Genomic DNA, 24,792 nt, shown 5'->3' with positions numbered 1-24,792 from the left:
GATAATTGCATTTTTGAATCACATGACCTCCAAAACCTATTCAAAATCACTAAAATCATCATCATATCTGCTTCAGAAGCTGAGATACAGCTAATTATATGGTATGGCGGCCATTTTGGTGGCCATCTTGGATTTTAGTGTGAATGAAGACATCAGTGTTCTAAATATGTTCACATATGAATTCTCTGACCTCTTACACCTATTCAAAGACACTAAAAGCATCATCATATCTGCTTCAGAAGCTGAGATACAGCAAATTATATGTTTTGGTGGGCATTTTGGCGGCCATCTTGGATAAAACAAATTCCCCATGGCGGATTTTTGCGGATTTTGGATATGTTATTCTATAATGCATTCTACTTATCTGGTGCAAAAATCAGCTTGTTAACAATTTTTTCCGGGTAGTACCTGTTTTTTATCTTCAACGACCATACTATAGATGAAACTCATAACATCCCTCATTCCTCAAGAAATTTACATCTTTACTAAAAAAATAATAAGCTGAATGCAGATAGTGACAGACAAAGACAGAAATGGGGGGGGGCAAATGATTATCTCTGTCATTGAAATCGAGGTGTCGTCGGGGACTCGTGGCACTCTGTTGCACCAAAATTTCTTACAGGTGCTAGGTGTTCTCTTAACTAATTCTGCGTTGATTTTCGAAAGACCTCTTTGGAGTAGTATTTGGATAATTCGTGAGGATTAGAAATAGGACGGCCCAGAATGAATATTATAAGCCCGCAGATCTGTCAATTTTTAATCCAAAGACCTGTTATCAAGAACTCAAGACTCATGGAGGACTATCACCATATAGGTCAAGGAAGCCAAGACCAAAAGACAGCTACGCAAGTCACTCAGGAAATACGGGCAGTAGGCCTAGGCTTAATAGCGAGCGTTCCAACCAAACTTCCATGGCCTGTTTCTCACAAGTTGTCCCAAACCCTTGTAAAAATGGAGATTTTGTCAGAGGTAAATTGTACTATTGGTAGCTTTAATTTGGTATTTGTTTGGTTACAATCGGACATTCATATCTAAAGTTATTGCCAATACAAGATGATAAGTCACGGAAAAGTACTAGAAATAGCAGCTCATTCTTATGTTATTACTATATAAATCATTTCTTTTGTATTTTATTGTTTTCAAGCTGCGATCATAACAATATTATTTACAGCAAAGTAAACAACAATTTATGGTGTAAACTGTTTTAGTAATTTGGGAAAAATATAAATCAATACAAATATCAATATTTAAATGTAAGTGTTTCTAAAATTTGAATTAAAAAAAAATTCTGTGCAAAGGTGGGTGACCGACCCCTAAGAAATTTTGTTTAGACATATTTTTCAAAAATTCCAACATTTTGGGGAATGTGCTACATGCATGGCAAATATTGCCAGAATTTTACCAATTACATTTAATTTGTCGTAGGCCCTATTATTTAAAGATTTCTTTGACCATAAGAATTTATGTTAGCCAATCAACGATATAGGGCCAGTTATTCTCATGATGTAGGCCTACGTGTAAAAAAAAGTTTTGAACAATTAAAGCAGAAATATTGCCCGATATCGCATTTCAAATTATTTTCTAGAACCCAGATGTAGGCACCATCATTATGTGGCAAAATAAAAAATAACCACGTAACAAAAACTGTAGGTATTGCAAACTATTCTAAAAGAAGAATTTGAATTTCAGTCAATTTTAAATAGAATAGAAATTACACATTACCGTGGTTACTAAATTCGTTGTTGTACATACTATGCTATTCTAATTGAAATTCATACACACCGTATAATCTCACACACAGGGGGCGTAGATTTCATTCAAATGGAGTCACCCATACAGGTAACCCCATTTGACATTCACACACTGTGTGGAAGATTAAGGTCATTAATGGGTGTATCAATTTCAATTTCAACTTTCCTAGGGTAGATATAAATGAATACAATATAAATGATTAAATTAAATTAGATTAAATGAAAAATAAAACTATTTAAAGCATGTTGGTTGAAAATATTTTACATTATATTACATTGTATTATATATATTATTTTCAACCAACTGCCAACAATGACTGTTTTATTGCGTCTTGTGTTTTTCTTTTAGTCTCGTTTCTTTTCTTTCCAAACGTCATCAATATGCATATTCATGAGGTGACATCACTAAATTTGCATATCAATGAGGTGACGTCACTAAATTTGCATATTCATGAGGTGACGGTCGTTATATGCATATTCATGAGGTGACGTCACTAAATTCGCATATTCATGAGGTGACGTCATTAAATTTGAATATTCATGAGGTGACGTCATTAATATGCATATTCATGAGGTGACGTCATTAATATGCATATTCATGAGGTGACGTCATTAATATGCATATTCATGAGGTGACGTCACTAAATTAGCATATTCATGAGGTGACGTCACTAAATTTGCTTATTCATGAGGTGACGTCACTATATATGCATATTCATGAGGTGACGTCACTAAATTTGCATATTTATGAGGTGACGTCACTATATTTGCATATTCATGAGGTGACGTCACTATATTTGCATATTCATCGGGTGACGTCACTAAATTTGCATATTCATCGGGTGACGTCACTAAATTTGCATATTCATGAGGTGACGTCACTATATTTACATATTCATGAGGTGACGGCACTATATTTGCATATTCATCGGGTGACGTCACTACATTTGCATATTCATCGGGTGACGTCACTACATTTGCATATTCATGGGGTGACGTCACTAAATTTGCATATTCATGAGGTGACGTCATAAATTTGAATATTCATGAGGTGACGTCACTAAATTTGAATTTGCAGATTTATGAGGTGATGTCATGAATTTGCATATTCATGAGGTGACGGCACTATATTTACATATTCATGGGGTGACGTCACTAAATTTGAATATTCATGAGGTGATGTCATACATTTGAATATTCATGAGGTGATGTCATAAATTTGCATATTCATGATATGACGTCATAAATTTGCATATTCTTGAGGTGACGTCATTAAATTTGCATATTCATGAGGTGACGTCATAAATTTGCATATTCATGTGGTGACGTCATTAAATTTGCATATTGATGAGATGACGTCACTAAATTTGCATATTCATGAGATGCGTCATAAATTTGCATATTCATGAGATGACGTCATTATCTGCATGTTCATGAGGGGATGTCATTAATTGCAACAGTTTGAAATAATTGCGGCTATGTTATGGCTATCCTTCCATTTTATTGAACTATATATTTTACAGTGTTTTGATTCGTTATAGAAAATAAAATCATAATTTATTGATATAAACAGTCAACTTATGCTTTCCAATAACAATCAGTTTGATACAGCCGGTATAGGCCTAATAAAAAAAATCGCCATTGTAAGTTCCTAGCCAATACTCAAATAGATGATGTACACTCCTATATCACTAATAGGCCTACTTATCAAATTTCTGGAAAAGTGCACATACGACGGAAATGAATTATAAAATCTATCTGATTGAGTTAATAAATAACATAACCAATCGGAGGCCTAATATAAGCAGGGTGATGCTACATTACATACATTGGGCACACATCATGCATTGTGCGTTACAAACACATCTAGTCGTTCAATAGCAAATTCGTATCGAAGGCATATGAAAAGTGTCGAATTGTAGGTCTAAACATGCTCCTGGCACAAACTATAAGGTACAATGAAATTAGACGATATCATATAACCAAAATGCAGACAACAGAGCGGAAATGGGTGTGATGACAAATATTCCATGACAATACGCAGTGTTGCTGCTTCCTGGTATTATTCCAAATGTAAGGTTTCCAAATGCGAGGCACAAAAGTGCTGAAAACTGCTGTATTTAGGTAATGATGAGTATAGGATTAAATTTCAATGTAAATAGACTAAATTAATATATCCCGCACTTTTTCTGCTCATCATTTAAAGCTATAATGTGTGATTTGCATAAAGAATAGATTCCTATTTGATTGTTAGTTTCCATTGATCACATCGTCCCCTTTTAATTTCGAGCCAAACAAATGAGGTAAAACGAAGAAAATTGCTATTTCATTCCAGCGCCTACAATGCGTGTATTAGCCTGCCGATCGTAGTAGCTTCACGAAGCCGGGACGAACAAACAAGACGTAATAGGTGATATATGCCTACACATAGTTTATACGTCAAGACGTAAGACGAATTGCGATTTGCACACAGTTTATACGTCACTGATTCAATAATACACATGCACGGGATGTGCTTAGCCACCACTCGATCGGTGAACTCGGAATAAAACCGGAGATTTCCGGTACTATAAAAACTTTTACTGTAATTAGAGCACTTCAGGCTTAGTCTTTCACGAGGTATTTTAGTACACCATTTGGCATTGGGCATTACAATCCCGCAAAAAGTAGAAATTCGAGAAAAATTGAGGGCATCACTGTGGAGCAAATCACACATTATGGATTTAACTTATGTTCTCCAATCGAAATAAAGACTGACGCCTTTACCTTATTTACATTGACATTTAATTATTTATTAGGCTATTATTATTATATTATTATATTATCATGATTATTGAATACATATCCACGATTCCCTTGGACATATCCGTGTGAGTATGTCACTGACTGATTGACTTTTTAAAACTCAACCTAAACTAAACTGAACTTTCACTGAAATCCCTTCCATACCTAACATGACCCTGGATAATTTCCGTATTCTCATACCTCCATACCAAGTTCACATTATCACCGTGAATAACGGATTTTGGGAACATAATTGTGTTGCAACTCGTCACCAGAAGTCAACGGCTTATCAGCCTACCATAATTAGTATAAGGGTTAGTAATGAACTGCGTCCGGAACAATTTGGATATAGCCTGATTTTATAGGGTGATTATGATTCAATAATGAGAGGTGTTCCGTTCTAACTTATCAACCAATCGAAAGGTGTTAAGTTGTGTAATAATATTTATGTTAACAACCATGTTATAACCTTTCATATTCTGACATTAACACCCGCCATACATCGAAAAAATATAAATAGTAAAAAGGAAACCTTTCCCCGGGAACTTTTCTCTTCACCACGAGCATATTCGAAGTCAACATGAAAATTGCATTCAAATTAGTACGATCATGCCTAGTCTTGGTTTAGCGGTTCTTCAGATAGATCTACTCAATACCGAGAAATTATTTGTATGGTATTATGCATTCAGTCTGGTCACGAGTTGAAGCGTAAGCCTATACCTAAGGAAGCGAAACAGATCTTTCAATGTCTGATTTAATTATTTTTGTCCGCTTGAGTACGTAACAATTCACTTTCCAAAGTTATTCTCATTTATCGTAACCTTATATGGATTTCAAACACGAATTTCATTCCAATGGACACGGCTTAGCACGTTTTTATGACAGATATAAATCCACAACAGTTGCGATGAAGTAGCTACGCATTATGACAATGTTTATTAATGTTTATAAGATCGAGGTGGAAGTTTGTTATTAAAATATAATCTGATATATTTAATTCAAGCTGGACCAAGCTGTTTTTAGTCACACGAGGCCTAATTTAGGCACGGAGTCTTTGCTAAGCTGCAACGTGGATATCATATCTGCAACACATTTTTTTAAAGACGAAACGCAACTTTGAAGGCTACGGTTTACACGGAATACTAAGAAGAACCAGCTAGATTCGTCGAAAGCTCTTTGAAATCTCCGAAGCCACACCTTGTTCAGGGACAGTTTGTTGGAAACTTTTTGTTCATAAAGGAATGTGTTAAGATGAGCGGCTTACACGTGATTGCTATGTTGTGTGATTGAATTACAGGAATTGAAGGAAGTTTTAACACGCTGAAGAACATTTTGACGACAGCTTCTTAATGGAATAGGCTTTACAGCTTCGTTAATTTGTCTGTGGCACTTTTTACCAACTTCGGATTTGGGTTATATAGCGCATTGTTGCAGTATTTTACGGTCCAGAAGAGGAATACCATTATATAATACTATATTGTTTACCATTGTACGGTACAAGAGAGGAATAGTCTTGTATGAGTATATGCTATTTGTTTTACACAGAAAGATGTAAAATTGTGAATTGGTTTTGACATGGGTATTGCGTGATTTACACCGATAAAAATGATGTTTGCTATTATATCAATGTAGATTGGTGTCGTTACGTAGTTGATACTCGGAAAAGAAAGCGAAAGGCCAAGGATATATACTTTGACTTCAACCTGGTAAGTATAAGCTAGTATAAACAATTGTTTGAATGATATTTGCTTATACCTTTGTCTCAAAGAGCGAGCGTGAGACCTTTTTAAAATATATGATCATGTGGGTAATTAGGCTATTGAAGCGGTGTTATATTGTTTTTAAATACATTTGTCTCAAAGAAAGTGACACTTTTTGATATTGGGTTGCAGCTACAGTAGGGCCAATTTGCAGTAGAAGGTGCTATTCAAGTAGTATACTTAAAAGATACTTAATAAATACTTCAGATAACAAGGATCCCAGTCTCTTAAACATGTTTATCACAATCTCAATCACAATAATAATGCTTAAACTCTAAATTTTGCAACGGATAATGTTGTTGTGACAAAATGATTGAACCGTTTGTTGCACTGTATTGATGTTATGTGCACTAACACATAGTTGTCCCGAAAATACATGGTGTAATTTGTATAGAGAGCAAAGAAATTGTCTTTACCAAAAGACTAATTTGATAAGCACTGCAGGTTTATTCAAAGTACGTAACATCAAGAGAGTGCAACAAACGGTTCAACCATTTGTTCACAACTACATTACCGTTACAAAATTTAGAATGTAGTTTTAGCAATGAATTTCAAAAGAACAATCAAGCATATATTGCCCAATGCTGACAGAGAGGACTGGTCCCAGGCCGGTAAACTTGATTTTGAGATTGGATGTCTGGAGAAGTTAAATGTATCAAAATTAAAACTTTTAAGAGACGCTAAAACAGTCTAATACTGGAAAATTGCGTTTGGTGACAGGATTGTTAAATCAAATTGATCTCTGATACTTACCATAACTACTGGTTGGGCGTGTACCCATTGTGTCTCACACCTGTTTGGCAATATGTCTTTCCTTCTTCAATGTTTTCTTCTGATTCATTCATGTTTAATCAGGGATTCAGGCTTTTGCCTGAATTCAGGCTTCTTTGTTGTCCAGATTTACGCAATTTCTTTCATTTTCATTTTCAGCCCGTTTTAGGGCCATTCTGATTATTTTCACGCCGTTTTTCAGGTTTTTCAAACGTGGGCTTTCATCCCTGTTTAATAGTGCAAGACCCAATGATAAGTAAGACGCAATTTACAATAGGTTACTACCGCAGCATTCACAAAACAAAAACATTTTGCCGAAAAATTGCGGGATTAGGCAAAGAAAAAGAACAATTTTGGTAAATAGACAAGTTTAAGAAACAGGAAAAAAGTTTGATAAACATGACCGTAAAGAGAATTTTGATATTTACACGTTAGACCAATAACTCTGGTGCCCTATGTAACATTTTATTGTTATGTTATGTTAAAAATTGAGATTGTCATATTTTGTAAAAATGTTGAGTCAATATCCTTAAAGGAGCTACAAACATTAATAACATCTGTTGTCTGGCAACCTTCGTCCGTTTTGGCTTAAAATGTTAACGTTAAAATTCTAGGGCCATTAAAGTGTTCATGTTCTTAACAACTACTCAACATTGCTCTTAAGGGTATACGAGGTATTGTTGGTCGAAGCAGCCAAAAAAAAAATCGATTTTCATTATCTGAATCATATTATTGAAAAATAACACTTTGGGGTTTTGAAAAAGTTCATTCAACAAATCATATACTTTGAAAACTTGCTTAATTTATTGTTGTTAATGAGTTATGTACGTTTTACAAAAGTGATGTTGTTTCAGCCGTCTTTACAACATAACTCAAGAACCACAGGACCTACAAAAGTATATCTGTGATATTTGAATTCTTCTACACGCTCGCTATGAATTGAGCAATGCAATTTTTGCTAAAGCTCACTACCTTTCGCAAGATGCTGTGAACTACTTCTTTTTTGCTGCTTCGACCAACAATACATCGTATAACCTTAAAGACAGCTGCAACAAGACGGAAATTAAGGTTGGAATGGAATTATGCAACCATGATTATGTGGAATATCAGAGTTATAGATGTGACATAATCATGGCTTCAATTTTTTCATGCAAACTCTAATAGATTATATTATTGCATGTTCCTTTTGGTCATTATAGCTAATTTTTTTAAAATAACATGCTTGATTTCGACCTTAACCATGTTAATATTTTAATTGAATTTACTCAATCGGAAGAGGTTTTCTCACACGCGAGAGTTAATTCAATTTCAACTTTGAATGCCTATTGTAAGTTAAAGTCAAAGTAAGGTGTTAATCTGAACATGATACCGCTACACATTCTAAATTCATGTTAAGTTCTTTCATGTAAGCCGCATCGTATATATATTATTTTTTAGACCGAATCTATAAATTTCTACCACAAACTAAGCTCCCAATTGACTCACTAATAAAACGCGGGGTATATAGTTTGACCAAAGACCTTCAATACAAGGCTATTGGTTTTATCCAGCGTTGGGTCCACTACGAATAACTCAAGTGTCGGTTAAGAACATTCAATTGAAAATAACACACAATATTGACCAACTTTTGAGTTATTCATATTTAGCCCAACGCTGGGTAAAACTAATGACCTTGAATTGAAGGTCTTTAGTCAAATTTACCCCGCGTTTTATTATAAGTTAATGGGGATCTCAATTGAAGACCTGAGCGCAAGAAGACCGTAAGTCCACTTGGCCCCTCAACATGTATAAAGTTGCGTATAGTTTGGTAATGTTTTATACATGTTCAGGGGTCAAAACAAATCTTTCACAACCTTTCATGATGTTTTCACCCTGGAACATGTATGAAACATTATAAAACCCTAAGAAACTACACGTAACTTTAGTGTATAGGCCTACATGTTGAGGGGCCAAGTGGACTTACGGTCTTCTTGCGCTCAGGTCTTCATTTATAGTTTCGGTCCAAAAAGTGTACTTTGTGGCTTATATGAAAGAACTTAACCATTAATTTAGAATGTGTAGATGTATTATCTTCAGATCAACACCTTACATTGACTTTGACTTACAATTGGCACAATTTAATTATTCAAACTTAAAATTTGATCAACCCTTGCATTTGATAAACCTCTTCCTGTTTAGCAGATTCATTTAAAGTATTAACATGGTTAAGGTCAAAATCAAACATGTTATGGTAAAAATTACGACAAAAAAGAACATGCGATACGTTGACAGAATGGTACAATATAATCCGTTTTTATATACGGGTTTTCCAGAATAAAATTACGATGGGTGCCTTTAATACACCAATACTGTCTCCTTTTACCAAAGCCGAGATCCGCCATAATTTGACAATAGGTAGCCAATCTTCATTCAATACATAAAAATAATACCGCCCCCCTTTTTGCCTGCGATCGGTATCAAAAAGAGTAAATTATTTATAATGGACACTGTCAATATATATAATGAAGTAATATTGCCCTCCCCGCTTTTTTTGGCATTGTAAATTGATTGAAAAAAGAGATGAATCCATTAAGTAAATTATTCACAATCTGAGACAGATAGTTTATAATGACCCCTTCAATTCCTACATAAAATAATACTGCCCCCTTTTGGCCATGTGACAAGAAATCTTACTTACTTTGACAATGGGTGTCTTCAATACAGGAAGAGCTTGTGTGTTGTTTAAAATAGATTGTTTCCTATTGGTTGGCTGTCACATCAGACTACCGTCTAGATGCTTTCTGTTCAATTAGCGTTGTTGCGGCTCCCGTATGCATACGCACCGTAGATTTTGATGAATAGACCTACGGTTAAAAGTCAATCAGCTGTATAATTTGAAGTACTCAACATGCGTGACACACCACGAGGAGCGTGCTGATATCAATCAATAAATCCGACTTGAAATCGAATCCATAGTATAATACCAGAGAAGATGAGAATAGAAGGAGGTCGCTCGCCCAAATTAAGCTGTTTACTATTACAAGTGCCTTTCACTATTCTATTGTAAGACCCCCAATAATCCGCACTTGAGATTCCCTCATTGCCGACCTGTGTTTCCGACTCACGGTCAATCGATCCGCTCTGAACCCAATGGAGAAAATATCCAAGCAGCGGAAGTGAATCGTGTCAAGCAACGACTGCCAGTACCCGAGTGAGCCCTCTGTACGAATCAAGGCTCCAGGCTGTGACCTTTGACCGCATGTTTACCAAAAAAAATTCGCATCGAGAGTCAACAAATTTCCGTCTATTTTGGTGAAAATTGCATCGAATTCGGCCGAATTTTCGGTAAGTTATGATATTTTGAAGTAGTTAATAGTTGAAAGTCAAGTTTCGGACGATTTTTACGGGGTCAAATATAAGGTTTTTGTTAGAAATGATAAGAAATATTTCCTGTAACTTCCTGCGATTAAAACTTCGCTGATAATGTTGCCAATACATGTTAGATTCATTCTAAAAGTTCATTTTCTGTGTACCATTGCGTACTTTTTTTATATTTTGCTCTAAAGTTTGGGTTCACGGCCTTCCGATTTAGGTCACGCAGCGTATTTTAGCAACGTTTTTATGGTTTTTGTGCCGCATGCAAGTTCGTTGTTTATTGTTTATCATGATCTGTTTTGTTGTTGCCATGTCGACGTCGACTGAACATTCACACTGTCATGACTGTCATGTCCATTTAATCATGATCATGGTCGCAACTTTTTATTTATTTTATTTTTTTGATAAAGAGCTTCTGTTTTAATAATGAATACCATATAATTATTGTAAATTATTATTTAAATTGATAAACTATTTGAAGATTCATTTCTCATTTGACAACTGTTCATGACATAATTTAATTTTAAATTAGGGGCTGTGCAATAATGAGCCCTGGCCTTGGTGGAGGGTAAATGGGGGGTGGACAAGAAATTTTTGACGAGCTGAAAGGGGGGCAGGGGTCAATTTAGAAAATAAAATTTACATGCACCACAGTAGAACTTTTTTATTTGAATACATGAATATGAGCTGAATCGATCGGGGCAGCAATTTTTGGCAAGCCAAGAGGAGGGACAAGTGAATTTTTAATTATGCAAAAACTTCAAAACTAGAGGGGTGTGCATCTGTTGTAAATATTGTTTGTACTCCGATTTTGGAGTTTTTGCGGGTGCTACGCAAAAACTCATCATTAGCCTGATTAGGGAGCGATCGTTATTTACGCTAGGGGGAATGGGCATGTTGAGGGGGAACCCAAATTTTGTTTTTGATCTTGAGGGGGGAACGCAAAATTTTTCGTTGAACCAGGAGGGGGATCGTTAAATTTTAAATGGAGAAATTCAGGAAAACAAGGGGGAATCCGAAAATTTTGAGCGGACGCGAGGGGGAACACAAATTTGTTTGTCAATATTTTTTCCAAAACGCCCATTCCCTCCTGCTGTAAAATAAGGATTGGTCCCTTATCTCCAAAAATCGGTGGTTCTGCAGCCGCCGCAAAAACTCCAAAATCGGAGGTTTTGCGTCAGTTTTAATTATTGTTAATAATGTTCTACTGTGCACTCCGATTTTGTGAGTTTTTGCGTAGGTTCTGTGTTAATATCATTATCTACGGTATTATAAAATATTATGCATGTATAAACAGTGACGGTCATACGCTATATAAAATGTTCTTTTAAATACCGTATTACGAATACTACATGTATTACTATGCATAGATAGCGGCAGACATTCGCTATATAAATTGTCCTTTTAAATGTTATCTATAGGGCAGTTCTGTAATTATGTCAACCAAATGGTCAAAAAATAAAGGTTTTTGTGACCTGTCATGCCAACTGAGAATGGGATTGGAATTAAATTTTCAGGTTTTACACTTCTTATGACTTCTATCATCTTCTCTGATCAGAGATACTTCCAAGTTCAAATACAAGAGTTCAAAATCCAAAAACTTTAATATTTTAGAAGTTCTGGATCCTCAAAGTCTTCTGAATGTACACCTGCAACTACGGAACTGCCCTAATAGTGAAGCGACAGAAATTTGCTAAATTGTCCTTTTAAATATTATGTATTTTTTATATGTGTATAGAAAGCGGCGGACATTCGCTATATAAATTGTCCTTATGCAGGCCTACCATACTGACTATAGTCCCACCCCGTTTTTAGGTTTTCAAACATTTTTCTAAATTGGGGGTGGAACCAAGGCATTAGCCAGAGGGGTGTCCAGGCGTCATTGGGACGCCCTGTTTTCAATTTGGACACCCTAAAATTCTGATATTTATAATGGAGTGAATAGGAAGTGGACACCCTGATTTTGAAGAATAAGGTATTTTTGACCATTTTTGACACCCTAAAGACACCCCTTTGGCTAATGCCTTGGGTGGAACTAGACTCGAACTTTAAAAAAAAAAAATTAAGTAGGATCATTTTTGCTGGGATCATTCATGGCTGACTTACAAAAAAAAAAATTGTAGGCCTATTTGTTTTTAATATATGCAAAGTGGTGATAATTTATACTCGATGTCATACTCTTAATGATTTCAAAATGGATACAAAACAAATTCAATGCATTTTGAAATGCATTAATAGAGTATGATTATTCTGTTATCACTTAGGCCTACAGTTTTTTTTTAAATTTTTTAAGTCAGCCATGAATGAACCTTTAGTCTTTAGCTCTAGGTCCAGTGACACTCTCCAAAACTGGGAAAAAAACCCTTTTTTAATTTCTTAAATTTTTCGAAAATTTGGGGGTGGGACTTTACTCGAAGGTGGGACTATACTCACGGTGTAGAGAGTGGCGGACATTCGCTATATAAATTGTCTTTTTAAATATTATGTATAAAAAGCGGCGGACATTCGCTATATAAATTGTCTTTTTAAATATTATGTATAAAAAGCGGCGGACATTCGCTATATAAATTGTCTTTTTAAATATTATGTGTAAAAAGCGGCGGACATTCGCTATATAAATTGTCCTTTTAAACATGTATAAAAAGCGGCGGTCGCCGGCGGACATTCGCTATATAAATTGTCCTTTTAAATATTATGTATAAAAAGCGGCAGACATTCGCTATATAAATTGTCTTTTTAAATATGTATAAAAAGCGGCGGACATTCGCTATATAAATTGTCTTTTTAAATATTATGTATAAAAAGCGGCGGACATTCGCTATATAAATTGTCTTTTTAAATATTATGTGTAAAAAGCGGCGGACATTCGCTATATAAATTGTCCTTTTAAACATGTGGCTATGTGTCTTGAGCTCGCCCCATTTTGCGTTGCGCAGCCTTTTTGAGCATATTTACATCTTTCGAGCTTGAAATCAACATAACATTTTACATATGTACCTCACCCTATCAAAAGTATACATTTCCTGAAAGGAAATTGCATGAGGAATCCAAATATGGCATTGACAAAACTATAGGAATTAGGGTAAAGTTGTCCAGACTAAAAATATCACCTAAAAATTTACTTTTTCATTTTTTATCTTTCAAACCACATTTTTTTAACCTCTACCCCTACCTTTGATTTCTCATCATATTTGAACTCCCCATGAAATTTCCCTTCAGAAAATGTATACTTTTATAGGGGTAGGGTATACTATACAGATTAACTTACTGCTTTGGTAAATGACCTCAGATGACCTTTGACATGTGACCTTTGACCCCATGTGTGACCTAAAACATAGCTTAGCTAATGCCTCTTCACTCATGGACTCTTGGGTCCAAGTTGCATGAACAGGGACCTTATACTTATGAAGTGGGAGCAATTTTAAAAATCAAGTGCAATGTCGTGTCTTCCATAGGGTTTGTACAGGCCCGCTTCCGCACCTCCGCTTCCGCCTCCTCCTCCACCCTAAATACTCATAATATAAAATGACACTTCTCCAGTATCCTGCAACTTTATGTCATGAATTTTACACAGCACAGAGAAGGGAGTTTAAGCTTTAAAATGATACCACAACCAAAGGTGTGGCTTGCATGGTTGTAAAGTTATAGTAAATTTATTACAGAGAGATACAGAAAAACGCAACGCCTCCACCCTATTTGGGAGACGACTTTAAGACACATGGCCATGTATAAAAAGCGGCGGTCGCCGGCGGACATTCGCTATATAAATTGTCCTTTTAAATATTATGTATAAAAAGCGGCGGACATTCGCTATATAAATTGTCCTTTTAAATATTATGTTTAAAAAGCGGCGGAAAATTTTTAAATATTATGTAATATGTATGGGTAAAGTCAAAAACAATGGCACCGTGAGGTTGTTGATGCCTGTTGTGCAAATGATTATACCATTATTTCTGATTATACCCATAGAAAGCGGCGGACATTCGCTATATAAATTGTCCTTTTAAATATTTACCGTACTGACTCAACTATAGTCCCACCACGTTTTTAGGTGTTCAAGCATTTTTTTTCGAAATTAGACTCGAATTTCACAACAAAAAAAACAAAAAAAATAGGTAGGATCATTTTTGGTGCTTGCATCATTCATGGCTGACTTACAAAAAATAAAATTGTAGGCCTAGATGTGTTTTTATATATATGCAAAGTGATAATGTGTACTCATGTCATACACTATTTATTAATGATTTCAAAATGGATACAAATTCAGTGTATTTTGAAATCATTAATAGAGTATGACATGATTACAAACTAGCACTTTGCATATTTAAAACACATAGGCCTACAATTTTTTTTAAAGTCAGCCATAAGTGGTCCTAACCTTAAGGTCTAGGTCACTCTCCAAAACAGGGAAAAAACTTTTTTTTTTTTAAATTTCTTTAATTTTTCGAAAATTTGGGGGTGGGACTTTACTCAAAAGGTGGGACAATACTCGCGTCAGTACGGTATGTAGGAAGCAGCGGACATTCACTATATAAATTGTCCTTTTAAATATTATGTTCTATATGGGTAAAGTCAAAAATAATGGCACCGTGAGGTTGTTGATGCCTGTTGTACAAATGATTATGCCATTATTTCTGATTATACCCATAGAAAGCGGCGGACATTCGCTATATAAATTGTCCTTTTAAATATTATGTATGTATAGACAGCGGCGGACATTCGCTATATAAATTGTCCATTTAAATATTATGTATGTATAGACAGCGGCGGACATTCGCTATATAAATTGTCCTTTTAAATTTATTATGTACGGTATGTATAGACAGCGGCGGACATTCGCTATATAAATTGTCCTTTTAAATGTATCTGTTGGATTTCTGTGTCATTTTAAATTTCTGAGTCAGTGACTGGGGGGTAATTCCTAGTGAAGAAAAATATTGGGGAGTGGGGAGGGGCCAGGGAAATTCCTTCTCTTGTTTGAGATTTTTTTTGTCTTCTAGGGGAAAATTTGAATAAATTATCTTCCTGGTTGTCGGGAAACAATTATAGTTTGATAGACAATCACAATCTTTAAACATTCTCACTATAAATTTGTATATTGCTCTTTCCTGCAGGTATTTAATATGGCACACAGAGAGGCGCTGAAAAGTCTATGCAGACTTTGCGGTGGACCTGTCACCAAAATCAACAAGTTTGAAGAAGAAAGAGTTAAGATCGACATCAAACTAGCACTACAAGTTGATGTGGCTACTGACAGTGATTTAATACACCCGCCCTACATGTGCACAGCTTGTAGACTGAAACTGAATAGATGGCGCACCAAGAAAAATAATACAAAGGTAGCCAATCTTATCACTACTGTGGAAGTTCCAAACTGGCTTCCCCACGACAACTCATGCAGTATTTGTCCATCCCAAGCAGCTGATACGCCAGTTTCACCATCAGAGGCAGCAAAAGAGACTGCAGATCAACTTGGCCTGATTTCTTGGATTCATAGTGGCTCAGTTGTTATCTCGAAGCTTGCTCATGGTGGTAGATGTGTGGAAAGAAATGTTGTAATTCATGAGGACAACACATGGGAAGGAGAAATATTTGGTAGAAAGTTAACTTCCAAGTTGTTCTCCAATGTTCCAGAGAAACTAGGAAATGCTGCAGATGCTTGTACACTTATTATGGAAGTATTTGGACGCACAGTATGTGTAGGAAACATTGGTTTTGACAGTATTGTTGGTACAAAGTCAACCCTCAAAGGCAGAGAAGGAGAAGTTGTTGCTGAAATCATAGACATTCCAAATCTATCCAGCAATGCTGTAACAACTGTTTGCAAGTCTGTTAGGCATGTAAAGTGTCAGTTATTTGCTACATCTTCAACTGGAGTTTGTCAGGTTTGCTTGTCATATAGATCCGATTTGTATTCGCGAAAGAGCAGAGCTAAAAGCACTAAATGCGATACACCTTCAAACATAACTGCATCATCATCGACAAGGAATGACTTTTTAACTCCGGAACAATTGAAAGAGAAAATGAACAGCGTGCAGAGAGAGCGTCGAAATTTAATGAACAGAAATAAAGCCCTTCAATCTCAGATCGAGCAACTCCATAACCGCGATGCAATCCCCTTGGAAGAGGACCAACAACAAGTAATAGAGGAGGCATTTATTAATGCAGAAGAGGTGGTTAAAGAATCGGATGAGATGTCTGCCTTTAAGCTCATGGTTGAGCAACAGCGCAAAGCTATGGATGTAAATGATAATAGACAGATTCGTTGGCATCCTGCTATTATTAGGTTTTGTATTGCTCTGTATAGCAAATCCTCAGCAGCATATAATTTAATACGTAACTCACCGTTCCTCAAGTTGCCACATCAGTCAACCCTTAAAAAGTATATGCAGTTCGCTGAACCCAAATCAGGAATCAATCCAGATGTTTTGGAATTCCTCGCCAAAGACTGGAACATCGATCAGTTGCCAGAATTTAAGCGTAACGTCACATTGGTCTTTGATGAAGTGAAAATTAAAGCAGGACTTGCATATGCTAAATCAACAGGAAAGTTGATTGGGTATACAGATCTTGGGCCAATCACAAATGAACTACAACACTTCGATGCTCAATTAAGGTCGCAACTTGACAGTGAAAGTTCAAACGAGGAGCCGCTTGTTGCTACACAAATGCTTGTATTGATGGCGCGTGGCATATTTTCACCAATGCGTATACCTGTCAGCTACTTCCCAACCAAGAATGCCTCCAGTGACCAATTATACCACTGCATATGGCCCACTGTCAAAGCACTCTCTCTGATGGGACTAACTGTACGTGCATTTGTGGCGGACGGCGCTTCCTGGAATAGGAAGTTTTTTCACATCATGTTTTAACTCAAAAACCAGGAGAAACAGTCTATTATGCTAAGCACCGCTACATGAAAAATGGACGGCTATACTTCATATGTGACACCCCACATTTAATCAAGACAACCAGGAATAATTGGGAGAACTCAGGCTGGAACCAGAAATCAAGACATCTCCATGTAAGTTGATTTTATTTAATCTAAAGGTTGACATATTTCATGAGTGGCAAGTTTTCTGTGTTCTAAATGATCAAATTCTGTGATGCAATTTTTTACTTTCTAGGTGTTATTTTGTTTATGTACATTATTTTGCATAATGATTTGAACAGTCAAAAACTAATTTTATGCACTATTAAACACAACATTGGTATGATTTTAAAATTTAAATTTCCTTAATTTGTTATTTTGATACAAAAATATTGTTTTCTTTGAGTTAACTGTGTTCTTTCAGATTCCTTTTCGGTAAAACATAAAACTTGGTATTTTGGACACCATACCACTGTGAAACGGCACTTACCTTTTTAACCTAATTTATACATGCTGTATTAAATGGAGAAACTGGGCAGTTGTCATCAAAAGCGACATTGTATTTTTTCATCATAATAATAAGTCATGTATGGATATTCTAATGTGAGCTCCAAACAGTTGCTTATTTTGATGTGATGGGTCATCAAGTAATTTTTAACTTTGGATTCATTATGTTCTTTCCTTTTCCAACCACTGATATTGAAGATCATTATTTTGCTTTATTTGTGAACAGTATAAACATCAAGACATCAAGTGGACCCATCTTCTAGACCTGTGGAAGTGGGACAGAGGAGAAGACAATACTTCACCCGGATATAGACTTATGCACAAAGTTGGGGAGGCACACCTCTACCTCACGCCATCATTGAGAATGAAGGTTTCACTTGCAGCCCAGGTGAGTGTACTTTTTTTATGCCAAATTGTAGCCCATAACTGTGGCTTTTCTTTTTTAATTAATTAAATTTTCAGGGGCTGTCTTTTCGAATTTTCAGGAGAGCATTAAATAGCTCTTCTGGAGCCTACAAGGAGTATTTACAACAGAATTTAAGGAGAGGAGAGAATGGTCAACTAAGAAGAGCTAAAAATCACTCAGATAAGGAGAGCAGCAGAGTGATTGCTCTTGCTCTCCTCAAAAGGCAGTCCCTGAATTTTGATTTTATCAGTAAAGAGAAAGTGCAACAGCAAAATCCTGAGAAATTTGGAACTGACATAATTATATCTGTATAGTATTTTTCATAACTTCACAGGTCTGTCGAAATCGGAGGAATTCATTTCAGGGCCTCCTAAAGAAAGCTTAAATAAATAAATAAACATGCTGCAGAATTCAACAGCTTTGCAATAAATATGAAATTGGGAACAATAATTTGTATGTTTGTATTTATGTGTTGATTTATATAGGTTCTCAGCACAACAGTTGCCAACTGCTTTGCCCTGCATGGGAGACACGACACGAAGTCTACAGAGCTCTTTGTACGTATGTTTGATAAGTTCTTTGACTGCCTCAATGTGAAGCATGCAGGCCAATGGGTAACAAGCAACAAGGACACCTTAAAACCATACAGAAAAAGCACTGATGAAAGATTCAAAGTAAGTTCTCATTTTTATTCACATTTTACTAAATCTTGTTACAACATAACAATAACATGTGTGATAATGTCAAAACAAATTAGCACTTGCACTTCATTGTTGCTACATGTATGCTGGTATTATACAATATGAACTCTGCAGAACTATGGCTAATTAATTAAATGCAGAGGTTATTCCAAGGCATTAAAACATTTTTTATGAATTGGACAATATCTCTTAGAGAAATCGACACAGCAAATGATGTTAAACACAGATGGTAGCTTAGAAACATAACATTTATTATGTGTTACATTTTTAGAGTTATAATTTCATTTCACTCTCTTATAATTGCAGTGGCTACTTCAGGAATTTCTACCATTCTTAGAAGACTGGCAGAAGGAGGCAATGGCAACTCCAGGGCTTACAACAGCAGAAAGAAAAAAACTCTGTTTAAGTGACCAGACTTTGGAAGGGATCAGAATCACAGGTGAATATTAATATTAAAGTCATAATGTACAATATAATGTGCGCATATTGTAATGTTTACACATGTCCCAAACTTGCATCTAAATGGAATCGGCCAAATTGTTTGTCTTTTTAGGTTAACAGAGCAAAGTTCAACATAAAGTTGTATGAAATGATGACTTCATGTCCTCCATTAGATCTGCATGTTAAATGGCCAAAATAAAAATGGTGGGATTTCACTTTAATTTCTTATTTCAGCTTAAAATTGACAGGAACCCTTCCCGGTAGTTACTACTAGTAAAATTATTTCAGCATTTTGAATGAAGAATAACAAAATAAAAATTTAAATAATGAAGAAGGAGGCGGCCTATATGCTTCACCCTGGCAGGGCGTAAGACAATGCGAAACACAAATTAATATATGCGAGGATCGGAAATAAGCGATGCAAGCCGAGAAATTATAATTTAAATGGCGTGATTGGGGCTCAACAAACTGGCATATGAAAATATTGAGAGAGAAAAAATCAGGACTCAGCGGGGATTGAACCCCGGTCGCTGGATTACCGGTCCAGAGCTTCACCACTGTACCACCCGAGTTTCATATGCCAGTTTGCTCGAGCCCCAATCACGTCAAAATAAAAATTTGACAGAAATCATACATCAAGGTTTTATTTCTGAACATTGAATTGAGGGATTAAAATTTGTTATTACATGCTTGGCGAGTGCAAAAATTAATTCACCATTCAAAATATTATGTTTAATGGCATAGAACCATATCTCCTAATAGTGAATGTTTCCTTCCTTTTTTTTCATTATTTTATAGTTATGTCATTTGTGGAGCTCAGCAAAGACTTGCTTAGTATACCAAAGGTGGACTACCTGTGCAGTGACAAGCTGAATCAAGACCCATTGGAGGAATTCTTTAGCTTGGTCAGAGGTGCTGGAGGTGCAAACAGCAATCCGACAGCAAAGGAGTTTGGGCATATCCATCTCAACTTGATAGTAGCTGGAAGCAATTCTGTGGCCTCTACCCGTGGAAACTGCCATAACCACAAGCGCACTATACAACTGGATGACACCCCTTTGCCAAAGAGAAAAAAGAAACGGACACAATTGTTTTCATTGTGAACAATTATCGACTCATTGTTTGAAACATTAAGAACAATAATAACTCATGATATTGATTGCACAATTTTAATGAATAACAGTGAATCATGGAGAACAGTAACTCATGATGATGAATGAGATTGATTGTGCTAAAAGGAAACTGCACAATTTTAATTATGGACAAAAACAAAAACAAAATGTGTTGAGACTTTGGAATCAACCTTGAATTAACTGAATTCATAAAGTTACTTGAAGCAACTTGAGCTTCTTACTGGGTTGTCAGTAAGTTCAAACAAAATGAAGACAATAAATACATAAGTTGTTTTGCTTCTTTATTTTAAAATGTGAAATTCACAATTTTAAATGTGAAATTTTAAGATGTGTCTTCAATAATGTGAGAACACTTAATTTCCACCAGATTTTAACCAACTCAAAAAACATAGTAAAGCAATTAAATTTCGCCAGTACTTAATTTTGCTAATTGCCAATGACAATCTTTTTCATTGGAAATTTAATTTGGCTAATTCAGCAATTCATGTAAACAAAACTCAAATTTGTGGGTATTTAATTTAGCCAATTAAGACTTCTAGCGAAATTTAATCCCTAGTGAAATTAGTGGTTTTACAGTTACAATCAAGATACTGATTTCAATTGAGAAATGCTAAATTCATTCACAGTTTTCATACATGTACACAACTACTGGTTTTTTTTTGTAATGTATCATGAAAAATTGGCGTACAAAAAAATTTGAAATTTTATAGGCCTATTACACTGTATCTCATCTTGAGTGTGGTGGTGACATCAAAAAACATTTCTGCTAGCAAATATTGTTTTGATTTTCCATATTTTACATGCACATGTTATTCCAAAATTCTGAGATGTGTCCACAGCTGTGCGAGCTAGAATGTTTGTGTATTCAGTCTACCGAACTTAGAGGATACAATACAGTCAGGTTTACTAATTTACTTGCAATGTTGCTAACCTTTTTTTATTAGGCAAAAAATAAAGGTTTGTCTCAAAGCTCACGAGCGGTTTGAAAACAAATGCGTAATACAATTTTTTTCAAACTTGGTATTTTTATGGTATTTTGAGAAAATATTCTGATTTTCGGCGAAAAAAAAATTTAAAAAAATTCAGCCTTTCTTTTTCTTCAAATTGCGCGATTTTATAAACAGAGACAAACCTTTTTTTTTTTGCCTTACATCAGAGAAGATGAGAATCTTCTCTGCTTACATGTATTACAAAGTTATGATATATTTCAATGTTTTGTTTCATTTGTTGTTAAACTTATAAAAGTTCAAGACTATTAATTTAGCTGTTGTCGTAAACTCTTGGCACCTTTCCTAGAAAGAGACTTATCATGAACTTTTTTAAGATCTGTGTAGACAATCACAAACGCCCTGATTCGGATATTGACAAAGTAATTTACAGTCACATAAAATAAATGTTTACTTTCATCACTCGAAAGTCCTTTTCCTCCAATAAGTATAGCCCAGTAATGCTGAACAATATGTTTTGTAGATAGTTTTTCAATTAGCAGTTCACGAAGGTCCATGTCCCTGTATTGGTTTATCAGTGCAGTGTTCAGGTGTTTCCTTGTTTCATTCTCCATGGCCTTGAAAAACAAAAACAGCTGTGGTTTTGGCTGAAATAACTTTCCTCTGTTCTGTGCTTGAATCCATTCTCTGGTGTACTCTAAAAATGAATACTGTCTTTCATACGGTCCATCAGTGCACCAAGATGACAGAATGTTTACATATTTTGTGGCGGTCACATTGTTCACTAACTTTCGATAATGTTTCAACATTGCGAAGGGGATGTAACCACCAACATAATTTAAAACCTGTTCCTCATGCTTGTTTATGGCAGAAATCCTGATATTTTCTTCAATGGTTGGCAAGTCAACAGCATTTCTGTCAGACAGAAGTTTCTCGAGGAGTTTATCCATAATATGTTGTAAAATCACATCACTTTGAAGCTGTCCACATGAAATGCCTAGGCCATTTAAAAGGGACTCCCACCTGTCCAATAATTGTTCATCTGTACACAAGTCATGAAAATGAGTGACGAGAGTTTGCGCGTATGAAAGTGGACGACTATCTCCAGCGGTTATGGCTTGCCACATGCGTATAACGATAAATGCACAAAATTCTGCAAACATTTCGTCTCCAACTAGGGTGATGAGGGACGTAACCAGAGCCAATGCAAGTAGCACATTCTTGAAGGGCTTACAAAAGAGTGGATCTGTTGGAATTTCTTTCAGCACCGTTGTTACATACTCTGTTGCCTTTGCTGTAGCGTCGTCCAGTTTGAAAAGTTGTGTTCGCTTCGGTTGTGCTGTAATAAAAACATTAAAAGCAATATTAGTTGAATTTTAGCAAAGGTTTGCTTGACATAAATGTTTATTTTTACAAGCCAAGTGATTACAATGTATACATACTGTTGTAATTTTAAATTCCGGACAGTGCATATGTACATTATGACAACGAATTACAGTAAGCACTCGCACAATCGATGCAATGTTCGTACACCATCCAAGTTTATCAGAAGCAACAGTAATATAATTTGTGGACCATAATTTTATTATTGTATGATTTGTATCCAAGTTCAAATCTTAATTTAAAATAAAACAGATTCTTACATGTATCTTCTCTGATATAAACCAATCTATTTGCAAACATACCTTTTTTGTGTGTCTTGGCTCTTTTCTTTGGTGGTGCATTTGTGGCATCTTCTAGTACTACTGAGTTCCTTCCTGTTGAAATAAAAAGAATTGAAGAAAATAGTAAAAATTATTACATCTAGACAATCTACATCGAGACAGCCAATTTTATCACTCGTGCGTAATATATTTAATAATAAGCTGTGCATCACGTTGACATTCACATTTAAAGCAAGCAAAGTCGTATTTCTCGTTCTTCTGCAAATGATTGATCAGGATAATATGATGGGCCCCTTATTATTGTGACGAAAATGGATTTACGTACATCTTTTAAATGTGGTATAATTTGAGCTTGTGTTATGCGTATGGTTTTATCACAATTTGATAATGATTTATCAATTCTGATTATGCAGAAAATATAAGTACAAGTCCTTACTGCTCAGTGCTCAAATATGACAAACTGGTTATTGCAAATAACCAAATTTAAGCTTACCACCAATTATGAAGTGTTAAATTGGAACTCAACACTTCCGTTTTCCCAGTGTTTTCATTCACTCGGATCACTCCCATCCCAATCATATTTTGAGCAAAGAATGGTAATATTGCATTTAATTATTAGATTCTGTAAGGACATAGATTTTAAATCATATCAAATGCCATGACGCACACGAAGAATGTCATGTCGCTGGCGAATATCTAAATAAAAGTTTAGCTTAAGCTTACCTCCTTCTCCGTGTTCGTCGTTTGTGGCTTCCTCGACATTAACAATAACTGCTTCGCAATTAGCGGTAGTCTGATCAGTATTTAATTCCAAATCAAATTCTGGCTGAATTGGGACAGGCAGATCGTCACCAAAATCCAAATTTTGAAACTCTTCGTCGACATAAAAATCTCCGAAATCCATCGCCATGTCTGCTCAGCGCTAGCGCTTGACAAGTGTAAACAAACAGGCAAACAGGTCAACTGACGTCATCATAGTCTTGCTCGCGCACGCGCAGTTTGTGGTTGGTGTACCGTCAACTTGCAAAGCCAATTATCGTATTAGGCGGAAGTGGCTCTAATCCTATTTGTTATGAATAGGCGGCAATGCACGTCAATCGTTTGAAGGGGACAGCGAGCGACCTCCTTCTATTCTCATCTTCTCTGATAATACACATAACAATGAGAGGGTTTGTGCATCGATGCATAGTAGTCCTCTTCAATGAGGGCGGTGGTTTTCTATTCACAAGCTTCATGGTCATCGCGGAGCAGAATTTCTGAACGATTTTGAATATAGGGAAGGGAGGGGGGCAATTATTTTGAGCCTGCTCCGAGACCCGATATGCTGAAGGGGGTGGGTGGGGAGGCGGGTTTCGAAATGCATACATGTTAACCTAAAATCAATTACATTATGAATTATACCTAAAATACAATACAATACAATAAAATAATGAATACCTCCAAATTATGAATTTTACCTTGAAATTGTACATTTGATCTTAAAATTATGAACTTTACCCTTAAATTATGAATTTTACCCTAGATTATTGGGAGGCGCCTAGGGTACTTGGCCCCACCAAAATTATCCCCCCAAGCCCTGCGCGATTCCTGGGCCACTGCGGAATTGATTTGATTATATCTGTAGGTTCTTGTTCTGGCCTTGGACAGCAAAATAAATTATATACCTCTCTCCTCAAATATTTCCGCCAAAGGTCGGCTTTAT

The 24,792-nt window shown here is 35.7% G+C and overlaps 2 protein-coding genes across 2 annotated transcripts; one reads left to right on the top strand and one right to left on the bottom strand.

Annotated features, from left to right (window-relative positions):
- The first annotated feature begins 10,028 nt into the window (after positions 1-10,028).
- Positions 10,029-20,449, top strand: LOC140140115 (uncharacterized). The gene is given in 7 exon segments (XM_072161944.1): positions 10,029-10,390; positions 15,535-17,292; positions 17,295-17,444; positions 18,025-18,186; positions 18,690-18,878; positions 19,212-19,344; positions 20,145-20,449. Coding segments are annotated over 6 exon segments (2,688 nt in total). The 5' UTR covers positions 10,029-10,390; positions 15,535-15,543.
- On the bottom strand, positions 19,382-24,241 carry LOC140140119 (uncharacterized). The gene is made up of 3 exons (XM_072161953.1): positions 23,814-24,241; positions 23,112-23,183; positions 19,382-22,765 (listed from the first exon to the last, which is right to left on the bottom strand). The coding sequence occupies exons 1-3, from the start codon at positions 23,998-24,000 to the stop codon at positions 21,735-21,737; spliced, it is 1,290 nt and encodes a 429-aa protein (XP_072018054.1). The 5' UTR covers positions 24,001-24,241; the 3' UTR covers positions 19,382-21,734.
- Positions 24,242-24,792: the final 551 nt, after the last annotated feature.

Source organism: Amphiura filiformis, chromosome 18 (assembly GCF_039555335.1).
Source record: "Amphiura filiformis chromosome 18, Afil_fr2py, whole genome shotgun sequence".
NCBI lineage: Eukaryota > Metazoa > Echinodermata > Ophiuroidea > Amphilepidida > Amphiuridae > Amphiura > Amphiura filiformis.
Note: the sequence above shows the minus strand (reverse complement) of the source record. Positions and strands in the feature narration are given on the sequence as shown.

Coding starts and splice junctions, on each gene's coding strand:
- LOC140140119 (XM_072161953.1), bottom strand. CDS start 24,000: ATGGCGATGGATTTCGGAGATTTTTATGTCGACGAAGAGTTTCAAAAT. Junction 23,184..23,813: donor CGACGAACACGGAGAAGGAG/GTAAGCTTAAGC, acceptor TTATTTCAACAG/GAAGGAACTCAGTAGTACTA. Junction 22,766..23,111: donor AGCCAAGACACACAAAAAAG/GTATGTTTGCAA, acceptor TTTTTATTACAG/CACAACCGAAGCGAACACAA.